This window comes from Coptis chinensis, chromosome 6 (assembly GCF_015680905.1).
Source record: "Coptis chinensis isolate HL-2020 chromosome 6, ASM1568090v1, whole genome shotgun sequence".
NCBI lineage: Eukaryota > Viridiplantae > Streptophyta > Magnoliopsida > Ranunculales > Ranunculaceae > Coptis > Coptis chinensis.
In genome coordinates, this window is record NC_141461.1 from 11,771,545 (window position 1) to 11,788,909 (window position 17,365).

General features: G+C 36.4%; 1 protein-coding gene and 1 long non-coding RNA gene across 2 annotated transcripts; one reads left to right on the forward strand and one right to left on the reverse strand.

Moving 5' to 3' along the window:
• Positions 1-4,173: 4,173 nt before the first annotated feature.
• On the forward strand, positions 4,174-5,140 carry LOC147491452 (uncharacterized). The gene is made up of 2 exons (XR_015200405.1): positions 4,174-4,716; positions 4,818-5,140. It is a non-coding gene; the product is annotated as an uncharacterized LOC147491452 (long non-coding RNA).
• Positions 5,141-5,934: 794 nt separating this feature from the next.
• Positions 5,935-11,806, reverse strand: LOC147491453 (uncharacterized). The gene is made up of 8 exons (XM_086565159.1): positions 11,428-11,806; positions 9,404-11,277; positions 9,144-9,302; positions 8,839-9,011; positions 8,561-8,755; positions 7,542-7,640; positions 6,844-7,461; positions 5,935-6,487 (listed from the first exon to the last, which is right to left on the reverse strand). Coding segments are annotated over exons 1-5 (2,214 nt in total). The 5' UTR covers positions 11,429-11,806; the 3' UTR covers positions 5,935-6,487; positions 6,844-7,461; positions 7,542-7,640; positions 8,561-8,748.
• Positions 11,807-17,365: the final 5,559 nt, after the last annotated feature.

Sequence of the window (17,365 nt, forward strand, 5' to 3'; positions counted from 1 at the left end):
TGCTTCTAGTCCATGCATCTTGTTGAATGAGTTCAACGTATCCTTTAGCGTCATGGTCGTCATCAAATCTCCGTGCATAAATGCAATAAGATCATCCGCGAATGACAAGTGGGTTATTACCGGTCGCGACATCGTGGTGTAGTTTGTAGTCTCCCACCGCGCTTTGCATCATAAGGTCCTAAAACATCTCCATAACGAGCACAAATAGGTATGCGGTGACGGGGGTCACCTTGTCTTATGCCTCTCTTCCCTTTGAAATACCCTCAGGGAGCTCCTTAATCATAATGGAGTAGTGTGCATCCCGTATACATGCCATTATCCATGCCACAAATTTAGCGGGCATTCCTACTCTTGAGGGCAAATTCCACTGCTTCCCACCTCACCGAATCATATGCTTTTCTCAGGTCAATCTTTGCTGCCATCCTGGGTGGTTGCACATCTCTGTGGTAGTTGTGTAAGAGTTCATGTGACAACAAGATATTATCTTGTATGCTTCTTCCCGATATAAATGCCGACTGGCATGGTGACACAATCAAGGGCATAATGTGCTTCATTCTGGCCGCCATGATCTTAGTTATGCATTTGTATACCACGCTGCAGCATGCTATGGGCCTGTAGTCATTCAGGGATACAGGGCTGAGATTCTTGGGCACCAGAGTCACACAAGTAGAGTTTACCTCACTTAAGAGCCTCCCTGACACAAAGAAATTTTTTATTGCTCTAACAAAATCATCACCGACTATTCTCCAAGCAGTTTTGAAGAAGTGTGCGCCAAACCCATCCCCACTGGGTGCTTTGTCACTATCAATCCTTGATACAGCTTCCACAATCTCGTCTCTCGTGACCATTTCCTCTAATCCTTCTTTCATAGCCATGTCAATCTGATTCCTTTCCGGTAGACTTTCAAAGACCGAGAAATCCAAAGATATTGAGTCTTTTCCTGATGTAGGGTTCCTATAATACTTTCGACACATTCTCTCCTATCTCATCATCCTCTAGCACCTTGTCATTAGTATCCCCGAGACCGGATTTTGTTCATCATTCTTCTGGACTGAATGGACTTGAAGAAGTAGGTGGTGTTGTCATCCCCTAACACAATTACTTGATCTCGTGATTTTTGTTTTTGGAATGCTTCCTCATGCATCGCTGCCCTCACATACCCAGTAATTGCCTCCCTTTCTTCTTGTATTAACTGCTCATCCAAAGGGCATATGTTGCAACTTGTCTTGTACCTCTGCCATTCTCTTTTTCTCCTTCTCAAGTCTGTTTATCACATTACCCACTCTATTTTTATTCCACTCTATTAGTGCCCCCTTCGTAACTTTCAGTTTTTTCATGAGTATGTACATTGGGTTCCCTACTACTGGTGTTGCCCAAGCCCTTTGTATGACCTGCATATATCCCTCTTCCTTGGACCAGAAGTTGAAGTACCGGAAAGATCTTTTCTTCTTGTTCTTCTGTGCTAGTGAGTAGACTACCATAGAAGAGTGGTCTGATGTCGCCCCTGGGCTCATAAAATCAGCCTCATAATCATTGTATTCCTCCACCCATTCGGCATTCACCATAACCCCCCTCCAATTTGCACCATATCCTATGGTCTTGTTTATTGTTCCACGTGAGGTAGTTACCCCCCGAACCTTAGGTCTACCAATCCAAAATATGGATGTACATTCAAGTAAATCAAAAACCGGTTTGGCCTTTACACAAAGATTCCCTCCACCTTCTCTTGTGAGTTCATTATGGAGTTAAAGTCCCCTAGTACCATCCACGGTACTTGTATGCTATTAGACATGTCTATCAAATCATTCCACACTCTTCTCCTCTCTCTGTAATCAGTACTTGCATACAGCACAGTGATCACAAGAGTTTTCCCATTGTTCATTGCTAAGTCAAGACTTATGTACTGTACCTCCCTCTTAATATTTATTACTGTACACATAGTTGGATCATAGCATATCCATATCTTCCCCGTGTCATTCAGTTCGTAGTTATGCACTATATCCCATCCTGGGAACACCTTGTTTCTTATTACATCCATGTTCTGTTGCTTCACTCTGGTATCTAGTAACCCAAAGAGCCTGATGTCAAACTTCCTTATTAACTCCTTCACTTCCATGTGCTTGAACCCCATGTTAAACCCCCTCATGTTCCAACAGGCCGTATTCATCATTTAGCTCGATTTGTGGTTCCCTGACTACTCTTGGACTAATCCTTCAAGCCCATCTTTTGTGTACTCCCCTGACTAATTGTGGGCTTTGGCTTTGCAGCAGCGTGGACTGTTCGCCCTTCTCTTGCGTTTGTACCCTGTGTTCGTGCACTGCCTTGGTCTTTCCCCATACTGTTTTCTTTCCTCTGCTCAATCTGTTCATTTGTTGCCTCTGCCTCTGTAGCCCCTTTCCCTGTACTGTTTGCATTCCCAGTTCCAGCCTCAGGCATCCTGTGTTCTGTTCTGGCTCTGACTTTGTGGCTTCGAGTCGGTGATTCCCAGCCATCCCCACCTCTAATCCCCTGTTCATTTCCATTCCCTCTGTTTACGCCTCTTATCGCCTCTATTCCTCGTCTCTTGCACTTTGCCTCTGTCACCGATTACCGGTTCCTTGCTTCGTCACTGCGCAAGGCCCGGGATTAACCCTCCACTCTGTTGCTCTTTTCTCTTGACCATACTTGTGTGATGTTTCCGCGAGTTCCCCTCGCCATCCTTGGGCACTTTGCATCATTGTTGCCCAAATACCTTGCATCCCGAACATAGCGGTGGTTTCGGTTATACTCAACCGATGTTAAATGCCCGCGACTTGGTCTACCACTACTGGGATTTCTTTTTGGAACTTGCAATCCACATCTACTTCTACACACAACCTCGCATATGTTGTTCTGGTCATTTCCTCCGTTGGTTTGTCAGTGAACATTGGTATGCCGATTGCACTAGCCACCTTGCTGAAGCCTTCTGAATCCCACATTTCCAATGGGAAATTTTTCATTATAATCCATATTGGGACGGTTTTGAGTTCCTTAGCATCAGCTTCCACAAACAACTTCCATGGCCTCACTACAAACAGTTGACTGGCAATATGGAAACTCCCTTTGTCCAATACTGAGTCTCGATCCTCTTCCGTCTTGAATTCAAATGTGAACATGTTTTCACCGTAAGTTTTCATAATAAACGTATTTTTCAGCCTCCATGTTAGTGTAACCATCTCCTTGACATATAGGAATCCCGGTTTCTTCCCCACAAAGTCTGCCCACCACTAAGTTCTCATATTTCTTTTTAACATGCTCGAATTGATTGGACTCGACATGGATAACAGCTTTCCCATCTACCATTGTTGGCTTTATATAGCTCAAGTTCTTCTTCCCCACTGAGCTCCTACCAAGGATGTCAACCCAAGATGACGTTTTTATAGCTTCTTGAGGTTCAGTTCGTTCATTTCTGGCCTCTACCGCCTTGTCATACCCCGATCCCTCTTCTGGTGGTTCGTGCTCCTCCACAATTTGTGGGTTTCCCTCACTTCCTTGGTCTGGATCAGAAGGTTCCCCCCCTTGTAGTTCCTCATGTATTTGCAGCATTCTCTTTCTCAAGAGCTTTTCTAAGGATCCTTCTCCAAACTTGCTTCGTACCATTTCTTCGACCTCCTCAACATCGTACTCTCTAGCTGGCGTGCTTGAAACTGCCTTGCCCTGATCTCTTTCTGCTGATATTTTGTTCTCCATTTCTTTTGTTTTGTTTTTTTTTTTTTTTTTTTTTTGTTGCTGTTCCGAAACTACCCCTAGCAAAATCACCCTTTTTTTGTCCCCATTAGCACTTTAGTGAAGCTAACTTTGTTTATGTTACCACTTACAATTAACATTACATTGTGACATTACAATTAACATATAATGCACTGATTTACTATTATTTTCAATCCAACTATTGTCCATTGTGCTTCGCTATGAAAGTCGTGTTACTGTAGTCAAGTCACATGTGTCCATCACCTACTTTCAGAAACATGTTCTTATATATGTTCTGTTTTGAATTTTATTCACAAATTTTCAGTGAGATCCAAACCATAGTGAATCCAAACAATACTCAGAATTTAATAGCACTAAAATGACATGTTCTATTACTATTGTTCTTGGAACCGTTTACGAATTCAACAATCTATCACATTGACCCTGGGCCTTCAGGTTAGAGTGGGATTTCATGGAACCGAATAATCCTACCAACGGAGTTTCCTAACTTCCCTTTGTTCTCCCATTGCTGCTTCAAGCACCAAGGTAGAATTGATGTGCCAAAAGCATTAATGGCAGATGTGGACTCTGACTCCGCCCAAAGACTCATCCAATTTCTCTGATGGCCAATATTCCTGCAAATAAACGCGAGGAATTCTGTAAATTTTTACTATGCATATAGATTCTTAAAGTGGAACTTGGATTTGACAAGTTAATAGAGGAAGAACGTATTCAGTCTAACCAGAACTTGAATACATTGCTCAAGTTTCTTTGGCAGTCACAAGATCCATCTCGTTGGATGCATAAACATGGATGCAACGGTAGCAACCAAAAGATTTTCTTCGACATGAGCATCTAAACTGTATGACTGAATAACTCAAGATACTAAAGGATCTCAACGTGTACTGTACTATACTTACACGGTTCTTGATCAGGTTTTTTACCCAATTTATGAGAGGAGAGATTTCAATTTTGGACGGGTATTGTTCCGAGCTATTCAGAAAACTTAAGGTTTGTCCAAACAGGATTTGGTTGGACTTTCTGCTTAGTTCTTGTGCATGGGACATGGATTCTCTTTGTAATTTTAATCGCTGGCATATTTTTTTATGTAGGTACGGAGATTTGGAAAGAATATCAGAAAGCTGGTCTTTCTTACCATACTTCAACTCATGTGAGAATGTACATACATAATATGGCTTGTGGGAAGTATGAAGAGGCAGAACAAGTAAGGAAGAACATACCTAGACGACAATAGACTTGACGATTATACTTCCACACATCAATACCTATCCAGGGATCATGTAAACTCGAAGTAGACATTAAAGTTCTTAAGTTTTCTGATTTAACTTTTTTTACGTAGGCCGGTTGTTAATTAAGTCTAGTTGAATTGAAGATCTTTCATGACTATACTCTAATATACTACTCTTTCATCTATTGTTGCTTCACTATAGAGGTAGATTTTCGTAGACTTATTAGATATGTCAATGACTTCAATCATTCTTCTTTCATTTTCTGTTACGAACTTTTTTTGTGTTATCCAATATCTAGTAAGACCCAAATTATAGTGGCATATCAAGTTCCTACTCTGTTTCCGCCAAAGCTAAAGGTGGAGAGACTTGCAGTCTAGCTACTAAAGTACAGTAAGGTGGAGATTTCGCAAGTACACAACTTACACACAAGAAGATCATAAGAATGGAAAAATATAGGGTCTTATTCACACTTGGTCCCTTTGGCATAATTCCTACCACAAAATGCACGGTGAAAAAGCAATACAAGTCAAATTACTGTTAGCAAAGCGAATGTTGAAATACTGTAATTTCACACCTGTAAGACCTACCTGGAATTACTTTATACTTCTGTCACTCTTGCGCGAACATTAGGTGATAGAATTTTTTTGGAACCAGAGTCCACATAACAAGTACCTACCCTGTCACTTGGCATCTATACTAAAACAAGCCTTTTCCGCAACGCTGCCACCAAGCTCCAAACATAATACCATTTCATCGCTAGTTTCAGCCACATCAGATACAGTGCAGGTTCACTAGCGTGATGAAAGTATGAAACAAGGAGCAAGACCTATATAACTTGGCAAGATGACTCCAGATACAGTGAAAGTGTAAGTGTGTACTACAGCACTGGAGTGATGAAACAAGGGGCTAGTCCGTTAATTAAATCCTGTAATGTCTGATTAAAAAGAGTGAGATTCGAAAGTTTATTAACTCATTTAAGTATTTAACATTGCAATCAATCTCATTATTAAAGCAACACCTGGAAACAATTGTTTTTGTCCTGAACTATAATTGAAGTAATCTGTCTAAACAGTGTAAGCAAACTCTGCAATAGCAAAGTGAAAAAGAAGATCAAACTCATAAAAACATCCTAGTACCATTCACAGTGAATTCAATAGCAGTAAGTGGCGCCGGCTAGCCAGGACTACCACAGCAAGAACTATCAGTGTCCCAATGAGAACCCACATCCATGCTCGCATGCTTTTCTTAGTCTTTTTGCGAAGAGGTGAAGGAATAGGAGTTGTCTTAGTCAGCTTCAACAAAGTCGATGGCTTCTGCGGTCTCTTTGACACAGATTTAGACTGCTTCTCTTCGGTATCACGTTTGAAAGGTCTTGTTGACAAAGTTTTAGGCTTCTCTTCATTTTCAGATTCCTGAATAGCGGGTTCAGGCAAGGTATGCGTGCTTTCTGAGCTACAAACTGATGATTCTCCCTCAATGATGTTCTTTTTTGCCTTCTTTCTTGCCTTTTTCTTCTCTCTTTTCTCTCTCTCCTGCAAATGTTTTATATATTTATATATATGAAGAACACAAAGTGTTGTGTGGAAACACCAGACAACAATATACTAAAGCCATAAAATGCAAATTGAAGAGTCTGAAGGCATTAACCCGAAAAATTGAGTGCTAAATAATGTACCACACCAGAACACTAAAACCATAAATAGAGGCGAGGCCAAGTGACTCCTTTTAATCCAAATTAACAAGAATGTGTCCGTCTATTGCCAAATTTTTAGTTACTGTGATCAAATAAATCCACCGCTCAAACGGCCAGAATTTATAATAAATAAATCTACTATATGGGCAGCATATTAATGATCATAAGGCTCAAACGAAGGCTGAAGAGATTTACCTTCTCTTTAAGTTCGGCTTCCTTGCGTTCCCAATATTGAGCCCTAGCTTGAGCCTTCTCTGCATTACGCTTCTTTTTCTCTTCTGCTTTCTTAGCTTTGTCCTTTTCTTCGAAAAGAAGCTGCTCTCTAATTGCTGCAGCAGCTTCTTTTCTCAAAAGTTCTTCCTTTCTTTCCAACTCCTCTTGTACATTCTCTTCACCTGTTTCCTTTTCTACCTCATTCTTTACGGAAACATTAGGGGAGCAGTTCTCCAAAGCAAAAGGTTCAGGATCCTTGGATTTAGCTGTATGCTGATTTTGTTTCTGGTTCACAGCTGACTTCTCTTCTCTCACAGTTGAAACATGTGAGTTCCGAGCCTTTTCAGGTCCTAAGGGCAAAACTGTTTTTTCTTCTTTCAAAGTTAAAACAGGTGAGTTGAGATTCGCCTTTACTGATGCTGGAGAAGCGGTAACAACTCTATCTCTGCGAACATTATGTAGTATAGGTGGATCCTCGTCAGGACCAAGTCTACGTCCATCCAATGTACCCAATCTTCTCACAGTACTCAGCCTGTTGCATCTGATATATTCATTCCGGAAATTGTCATCCTTGCTCCATAGTTCCCTAACCTTATCCACCTACAACATATGTTGTGTATGTTTAGGCTTATTACAGAACCAATATAGACTGTAGTAAAAAGAGATGGCTAGGAGCTAACCTGATTAACACAGTGACAATGCAGTTTTTCTTTATCTCCAGAGAATCCATAATCTCCAGCTTTCGTTTGATCATCCTTGAACATCCAAAAGTATTTATTCTGGAAGTTTACAAAGTCCAGGTTAAAGATGAAGAATTTCAACTCGTCTTTCCATTTCTACTTCTCATTTGTACTATTCAAATAGATATTAAATACATAATATATGAGAATTACAAAATGTATACTCATCGCAAATAGGCAATCAAACCAAAGCTTCAGTAGAAAACCCAGGAATCAAAAGAGAACATATAAGCTGATTTATGGGACAAAAACACACTAAGTTTCAGGAGAAAACCCAGGAATCGCGCAAATAGGCAATCAAACCAAAGCTTCAGTAGAAAACCCAGGAATCAAAAGAGAACATATAAGCTGATTTATGGGACAAAAACACACTAAGTTTCAGGAGAAAACCCAGGAATCAAAAGAGAACGTATAAGCTGATTTATGGGACAAAAACACGCTCTTTCCTCGAGTTTGATCCTTTTGATCCATCATAAATAAAGTAATTTGAAATCAGAAAATTCATGGATCAAAATGGGCACTCCAATCACTAAAGCCAAATTATCTCAAAACCATGAGCAAATTTTATAATTTGGTTATACACATTGTGAAACTGAAATGTTCCACTTCCTTTTAGTATAAACCTTAGCACCACTAAAATTATAAATTGTATTAAATCTGACTAGGAAACAAAAAATTAGTGATGCTCAAACTGAAATGTTCAATCAAAACATAGGCATGTGAAATGAAACATTGGATGCAAATGAAAACATAGGCATGTGACGCACAAACGCAGTTGATGCAAATTCCTTCAAAGACCTAAGATGAATATCAACGGTCAGAGGTTTCCCAGCGATTACCTCAAAGACACAAACAGTCTAAGATGCATTCTGCAGAACAACTTAACACACCTTTTAAAAATCACTATATATTGTGTTACTATTAGCCTAAAAAAGAAAAACTGTGTACAAGTTCATTACCTTATCATGCAACTGTTTCTTGAGTTTCTGTACTTGTGCATATGCTTCCTGACGAAGAACATCTGCAGATCTGAACTGAGCTTGCAATTTCCTTAGCTTTTCATTTTCATCAAAATATTTGTTCCTAGCAGAGTTGGTGACCACTTCAGCTCGTGAAACCACATTTCTCGCACTATCCACATCCTTCTTCAGAGTCTTTGAGCAAAAGAAAACCAGATGAGTTTCTTGAGAAATAAAATACAGAATCAAACAACAGTTATGCAAACCAAGTGTAATACCTCCAAACTCTTTTCAAGTTCTTCTTGCTTGTCAAATGCAGGCTGAACAGCCTGCATGTCCAGGACAGTTGCTTTTTTCGCTGAAGCTTCAACTGTGTTTCTTCACGCATCAAAGCTTTTTCTTCTTTCAGAGTGATGGTTTCATGTTCTCTCCTATGTTTTATACGACGTAGCTGTTTCCAGTTGATAAGATCATGACAAGTCTCCATTAATAAATTAGAATCAAACAGATTTCAATAGATATTACAAAGAGAAACAACTCACAAAGCTATATCCACATACAGATACCATGTTTTGGTGCTTACCTTGTCACCAATGCCCTCAACAGTAATTGCATTATATATTTCATTAACCATCGCCTGGACAGAAAACATTTCCTGGCGTTTCAATTTTTGCGCATCACGAGCAGCTCTCTCTTGTTTTTTGGCAGTTTCAAATTCATCATGATACTCATTGCACGTAACCTAGCAAATAAAACACCTCAAGAGTTTATAGCTTTTAAAAATAAAAAGAAAAAACATTCTAACCAGAGATGTATATAATCTTGCATTTTTTTTTTATTTACCTTCTTTGTTTGGATGGCAATTCTTATAGCATCTCTATTTTGAGACCTCTCATCAACTTGTTGATGAGCAAGTCCAATCAATTTTTCAATATTCTCATCAATGTATCTTGGAATTTTTATCAAGTAACGAATTAGTTCCTTTTGCTCCTTTTCGTCCACCTTCTTTTCATCTGAAGTATCAGCAAATGAGCTGTTTGTGCTTTCCCTATTGCTTAAAGGAGAACCACTTCCTCCTTCAGATTCTTGATAGACATCAACAGCAGGCTCAGTAGACTCGTTCCTTCCAAATTCGCTGGAATCGTTCATAGCCTCAGACCCTACCAACACGTCATCAGCTCTAACTGATTGAGGAGTATCACTTCCAGAGGAACCATTATCACAAATAGGTAACTTTTCACCTTTGTCACTAGATCCTATCAAAGCATCATCAATAGGGCTAACTGACCGTGGAGTGTCACTTCCAGTGGAACCGGTTTCACAAGAACGCAAGTTTTCACCTTTGTCAATAGAGTAGTTTCTGATTTCAATTTCTGATTTTGAATTGTCAACAGAACCAGGAGAGCTTTTAGTTCCCGAGACGTAGTTTGAATCCAGTTCACATACAAAAGAACCCACAATAACATGAGGATAAACCTGAGTTTCTTCTTTCTGTGTCACTGATCTTACAGGTTCCCTTTCCAAAGAATCATCAGAGACCAAATCAACTCCATCGACAAAAACATAAGAACGGTCACCATCTTCCTTAGCCTCTTCATCAGTCACATCTGACCTTCCACTCAAATCCCCATTACCATCACTACTTTGATAAATACAATCTGTAGATTCTAGTTCTAATTGTGTATTATCTACAGGAGAGGAGTCTATTTCCAATTCGAGGCCCTGCTCCTTTGCGGAGCAGTCTAAAGGTTCTTCCACAGAGATATCCTCATCGGATTCTCCACTTCTTGATACCACTCCAGCTGTTTCTAATCTATTGCTTTCAACAATTTCAATAGGCATAGACTGCGAGTCCTCATTATTTCCCATCACAACTCCTGAATCTAATGTGTCTTGCTCTCCAGACTTTATCTCCCCATCAACATTCTGTTCAGCTGAATCGGGCTTATCTAGCTGTTGCAGTTCAGATTTAACAGATTCCATCTCCTCCTCACTATCTACTTTCTCCTCGTCAATGTTTTCATCATCATCAATATTATGAAGGTCTGTTCCTTTGGGTTCCAAAACCACCATTTTCACCTCCACAGACTCCATATCAACAACAACATCTTCATGTGAACCTCCAAGGTCCTGTTCTACAGATAAGTCACTTTCAACCTTCTTGGAATCATCAAACTCCACAACTTCCACCTCTTTCTCCTCACCCAAAGAGCCCAAATTACTTACTTCCAATAAAGGACTCTTCTCAATACTATCAGTAACAGGCTCGATTCCACTAACAAATTCATACGACCCGTCACTTACATCACTCTTTTCCTCAGAATCCTCACCAACCTTCTCCCGATCATCACATGCACTCAAACTTAAACCACACTTTTCCTCAAAATCAACCTCAGTACTCTTACTCTCCAATACTTCAGTATTCACCTCAGTTTCAAAACCACTCTTCTCCTCACTTTCAACTTCCCCACCCTCCAAAACTTCAGACCTCAACTCAATGTCTGAACCATTCTTCTCCTCAAACTCAAACTCAGCCTCACTACTCTTACTCTCCAAAACTTCAGCACATACCTCACTTTCTAATCCACTCTTCACATCAATTTTCACTTCACCTGCATCCTCACTACTCTTATTCTCCACAACTTCACAACTCAACTCACTTTCTAACAAACCACTCTTCTCTTCCATTTCAACTCCAGAATTCAACTCAATTTCCACTGTCATTATAACAAAACTAATCAACAACCAACAAAAACCACACTAACAACAATAATTTCAACAAAAAAGTAATCCAGATCACTAAATATTACCAGAATAGTAAAAACTTAACAAAAATAGTAAAATTTCACGAAACGAAACCAACTTACTTGTTTCGAAACCCTAATAACTCGAATTCCCCGATCCACGTACTAAAAACTTCGGATCAAGTATGAAAATTCACGAAATTCGATCCATTGCGAAAAAATATATATCTATAGGGTTTTCGTTTTAAACCGAATAAGAATTGAACAACGAGAGAGAAAGCAAGTGAAATAAGGCTTGCCCTCTTTTTTAATGTTCGTGTTGAATTCAAATACCAAAGAGAGAAGAGAGAGATTTTATAGAATCTCTATGAAAGAGATCTTAAGATTCCAGTTTTTTTCTATTCTTCTTTCACTTCGTTGTATCTGAATTATATCGAAACTCGATGTTTGATACTTAGTTAGTGAAACACGTTAGTGAAGAGTTTATTTGAGTGTTGTGATTGGTAAGGGATATGGATTATGGAAAGAAGGTAAAGTAGGTGAATTTGGTTAGGATACTGATTACGGTGGTAATTTAATCCGGAAAAGGATTAGAGATTTTTAGCTGATATCATCAGTCATCAGATCAAGACTAGCTTTCGAACCCGTCCTACGAACGGGTGCCGTTATATTAAATTATTGTAAAAAAATATTAAAGAACTATGCGTATGAGATATGAAAATTATATTAATCACGTTCAAATTTCTTGCACCATTTCTATAAAAGGAAACATCAACTTCTTTTTGTTGTTAGGTTTAATAATAGAAGTTTGATTGAAGTTTTGTGAGAATCTTAATGTGTGGCGAAGATAATATTGAAAGCTACTTGAATAGCATGACATTCTTAATCATAATAAAACAATTATGATAAACATTACTTAAAATGCAAAATTATATTTGTCGAGACATTTATTCCCCTACATATAATACAAACATATTTTAGGGTTATTAGTTCAATGCATTTGCATCAAGTTTACGATTTTCCATTAATTATTCTTTGAGGTTAGTTCAATGTAGTACATTACATTCGGTTTCAATTTCTTATTAATTATTCTTTGAGGTTAGTTCAATGTAGTTGCATTAAGTTTCGATTTCCGTTAATTATTATTTGAGATTAGTTCGGTCTGCAATTTCATCCATTTTATAATTTCCGTTAGTTATTCATTAAGGTTAATTCAATATAGTTGCATCCAGTTTTTTATGTTTCATTAATTAGTCTTTGAGATTAGTTCAATGCATTTGCATCCAAGTTCCAATCTCCCGTTAATTACTTTTTGAGATTAGTTCAATACATCTGCATCCAGTTTCTAATTTTTCATTATTTATATTTTGAGGTTAGTTGAATGCAATTGCATCCAATTTCCTATTCCCGTTATTTATTTTTTGAGGTTAGTTCAATGCAGTTGCATCCAGTTTCCGATTTCTCGTTAATTATTATTTGCGGTTAGTTCAATACATTTGTATCCAATTTTTAATTTCATGTTAATTGTTCTTTGAGGTCAGTTTAATGCATTTGCATCTAGTTTCTGATTTCCGATTAATTATTCTGTGAGATTAGTTTAATGCATTTGCACCAAGTTTCCAATTTCTCGTTTATTATTTGGTAAGATTGCATTTGCATCTAGTTCTCGATTTCCAGTTAATTATTGTTTGAGGTTAGTTCAATGAATTTGCATCCAGTTTCTGATTTCCCGTTAATTATTTCTTGAGGTTAGTTCAATGCATTTGTATCCAATTTATTATTTATGCATTGAGCTGAGGTTAGTTCGATACAATTACATCCGGTTTCTAATTTCCCATTAACTATTCTTTGAGGTTATTTCAATGCATATTTGCATTTAGTTTCTGATTTCCCACCAATTATTTTCTGAGGTTAGTTCAATGCAATTGTATTCGATTTTTTATTTTATTTTAATTATTTTTTGAGTTTAGTTCAATGCATTTGCATCCAGTTTCTGGTTTCCCATTAATTATTATTTGAGGTTTGTTTGATGTATTTGCATACCATTTACGATTTCTCATTAAATATTTTTCAAGGATTTGCATCCAATTTCTAATTTTTCGTTAGTTATTCTCTGTCATTAGTTTAATGCAATTGCATCCAGTTTCCGATTCCTAGTTAATTACTTTTTGAGTTTAGTTTAGTTTATTGTATTTGCATAAAGTTTTCGATTTCCCGTTAATTACTCTTTGAGCTTAGTTATGTATTTGAATCCAGTTTTCGATTTATTTTTAATTATCCATTATGGTGTGTAATACCAACTTCTACTGATCCATCTGTAGTGTCCTTGCAAACATGACATAAAAAATAAATTATATTTGATTTACTATGTTGGATCATCAAAGATTATCCAGTTCCCGATTTCCCATTAATTATTATTTAAATTATGTATGACTCATTATGTGGAATCTGCAAAGATTATCTACGAATGGGTATTGTTATATTAAATATGCATAACTATTATATATTAATATTATATTGATCACTCATCCAAATTTCTTATAATGTAAAAACCTCACTTTCCATTTAAAAAAAGAACTCACATTTGATAAAACCCTTCAATTTCATTTTGTTGTTTAATAATAGAAATTTGATTGAAGTTTTGTGAGATTGCCTAATAAAGCGAAGTTCATATATATTGAAGCTACTTTAATAGCAAGGAGTTACCAATCATACGGAAAGAGATAAGATAAACACAATTTTAAATGCAAAACTATACTTATCGAGACATTCTCACAACATATAATTCAACTATGTTTTGAGATTACTTCAATGCATTTGCATCTAGTTTCTGATTTTCTACTTATTTATATTTTGAGGTTAGTTCAATGCGGTTGAATCCAATTTCGATTCCCATTTTTTTAGGTTAGTTCAATGCGGTTGCATCTAGTTTCCGATTTCTCATTAATTATTCTTTGCGCTTAGTTCAATACATTTGTATCCAATTTTCAATTCCCTTTAATTGTTCTTTGAGGCCGATTCAATGCATTTGCATCCAGGTTTCTGATTTCCCATTAATTATTCGGTGAGATTAGTTTAATGCATTTGCATCTGATTTCTCGATTTCTTATTTATTATTTGATAAGGTTGCATTTGCATATAGTTTCGATTTTTCAGTTAATTATTGTTTGAGGTTAATTCAATGAATTTGCATCCGCCTTCAATTTCCGTTAATTAATTATTTCTTGTTAGTTCAATGCATTTGCATCCCGTTTATTTTTAAGATTAGTTTAGTGCAGTTGCATCCGGTTTCCGATTTCCGGTTAATTATTCTTTAAGATTAGTTCCACGCATTTGCATCATGTTTCCAATTTATAATTAATTTTTCTTTGAGATTAGTTCAATGTAGTTGCATCCAGTTTTCGATTTTTCATTAATTTAATCTTTGAGGGTTAGTTCAATGCATTTGCATCCAGTTTCCGATTTCCTGACAATTATTTTTTTCCGGTTTCCGATTTCCGGTTAATTATTCTTTAAGATTAGTTCCACGCATTTGCATCATGTTTCCAATTTATAATTAATTTTTCTTTGAGATTAGTTCAATGTAGTTGCATCCAGTTTTCGATTTTTCATTAATTTAATCTTTGAGGGTTAGTTCAATGCATTTGCATCCAGTTTCCGATTTCCTGACAATTATTTTTTTTATATTAGTTTAATGTATTTGCATTCAAGTTTTGATTTCCCGTTAATTATTCTTTGAGGTTAGTTTAATGCAGTTGTATTCATATTCCGATTTTCTATTAATTACTTTTTAAGATTAGTTTAATGCTTGCATTTGCATCCAGTTTCTGATTTCCCGTTAAATATTATTTGAGGTTAGTTCGATGCATTTGCATCCAATTTTCGATTTCCCATTAATTGTTCTTTGACATTAGTTTCATTCAATATTATATATGTTTTAAAATATTTGTCATTATTGCTTTGCCATTATTTTTTTTCTTCATTTTCTATTATATATTTTGTGATGTTATTTTCTGTATAATTTAATTTTTCACATGTAATTTGTTTTGGTTTGGTATATAATTTATTTAAGCCCAACATCCACTTTAACTGAATATCGTTATTCCGCCGAATTATATATATATGAAAATTTATATAGTGTTGAAAATTTATAAATTTATAAATTTAATTAGAATATGTCGTAATTATTGTGGCCAGAATTGTGATTTTTCGAATCCTTAACTATGAATAAATGTTTAAATCCCATTATGGATGGCGCATCAAATCGAAAGGGGTTTAGGAAAATCGTTTTCGGTGGAAACTATTGTTTTTAGCAATTTAGTTTTTTGTCTCATATTTTTTTCCCCCGTAATTAGCTATATTATTTAGGAAAAATTGGAGACTCTGTGAAACTCTAGATGAGATTATTTTTTTGTAATTAGTTATAGTGTTTATGAAAAGCTAGAGACTCTCTAAAACTTTAGATCACGATTGTTTTCTTATTTATATTATACTTTTTTATAAGAAATAATAGAGTTTAGAAAAAAAAACTGGAGTGCTTGCAAGTGTTCAAAAAATAGATTGGTGAGGGTATAATTATAATATATATCTAAGGAATTGAAATATGTAAATAATTGTGATTTTTGAATCTTTAACTGAATAAATGTCTAAATCACATGGCATAAAATCGAAAGGATTTTAGGAAAATCATTTTAGATTGAAATTATTGTTTTGGCAATTTAATTTTTTTTCTCCTCCTTTTTTTTTTTCGTAATTAGCTATATTGTTTAGGAAAAGTTGGAGATTTTGTAAAACTTTAGATGGGATTGTTTTTTCGTAATTAGTTTAGGAAAAGTTGAAGAGTCTGTGAAACTCTAAATGGGATTGTTTCTTTATTTATATCATACTTTTTTATATTTAGTAATAGAGTTTAGGAAAAATTGGAGTCTCGGTATAACTATAATATATATCTAACGATAAAGATAAATATTTGTTTTCTATTTTATCTCCTACTTTTTCTTAATTAGCCATGACACGTGGACACTCTAGAAACGCTTTCTCAATTGAATAGGGTAGAGCTATAATATATATATAAAGATATATATTTATAAGAGCTTATCAGATGACACGTGGATACTAACTACACCCCACGTGTTAACAATTGTTTTACACGTGGAATTGTATACTTTTCAGCCGTTGGATATTTCGTATAGATACATTGTTTTGTTGGGGGTTATTGAGGTTATGGCGAGGTCGTTGTAGGAGATTATTACTGGTGTACTACCCTCACTTCCGTTGAATGCGGTTGCTAAACACGAGCTTAACACTCCGTTCAGTGGTGGGCCCATGATGTAGAGTGGACCCAAGTCTATGACTGATATTGAGGACATTCTTCACATCTTTTGCGCTTTAGTGACTTCACCTTTCAATGACCTTTTGCAGCATCCTAGTAAAGAAAGCGCGTGGTTTTTTTTTGTGCTGACAGAAGAGCAATGCCAAATTGTCAATGCGCGCGCACACACACACACTTTGGTTACAGCCAGCTAGATTGATAGCAACTTTGGTTACAGCCATCTTACATGTCCCAGTCGGATTTAAACAAAACAAAGGTCCAAATCTAATTTAAAAAGGGTATAATGGTAATTATAGTCTTTCTCCCCCAAATTTCATATTGCAATCTCCACCAAAACCCACCTTCTCTCTCTCATCACGCACTACAGAGAATCTTAAAAAATCGAAATCCAAAATCAACAATAACTATCATTCATAATCCAAAATTTCAAAACTCACGAATTGATTTTGAGTTTGATATACCTGTTTAATATAGTCAACAGCATAAAAGCAATCAGTATTGAAGAAGACGTAGTTGTTGGGTCTTCTTCCAATAAATCACCAGATAGATAAACACATAAACTAGTAGCTCCATTTATATGTATGGTTTTTAGTAATGTTGACTATGCAAAGACTTACTACAAACAATATGGTCTACAAGAGGGATTTGAGACTCGTGTTCGGTCGATGGATATAAAACAAAACGGTGTGGGTTTGGCTACGGGTTGTTTAATGGTTTGCTCACGTAAAA

Excerpts from the sequence above, each read along its gene's own strand:
- LOC147491453 (XM_086565159.1), bottom strand. Across the intron at positions 9,303-9,403 it reads TTGCCATCCAAACAAAGAAG|GTTACGTGCAATGAGTATCA; the intron begins GTAAATAAAAAA and ends TTTATTTGCTAG. Across the intron at positions 9,012-9,143 it reads TTGAGGGCATTGGTGACAAG|CTACGTCGTATAAAACATAG; the intron begins GTAAGCACCAAA and ends AACTGGAAACAG.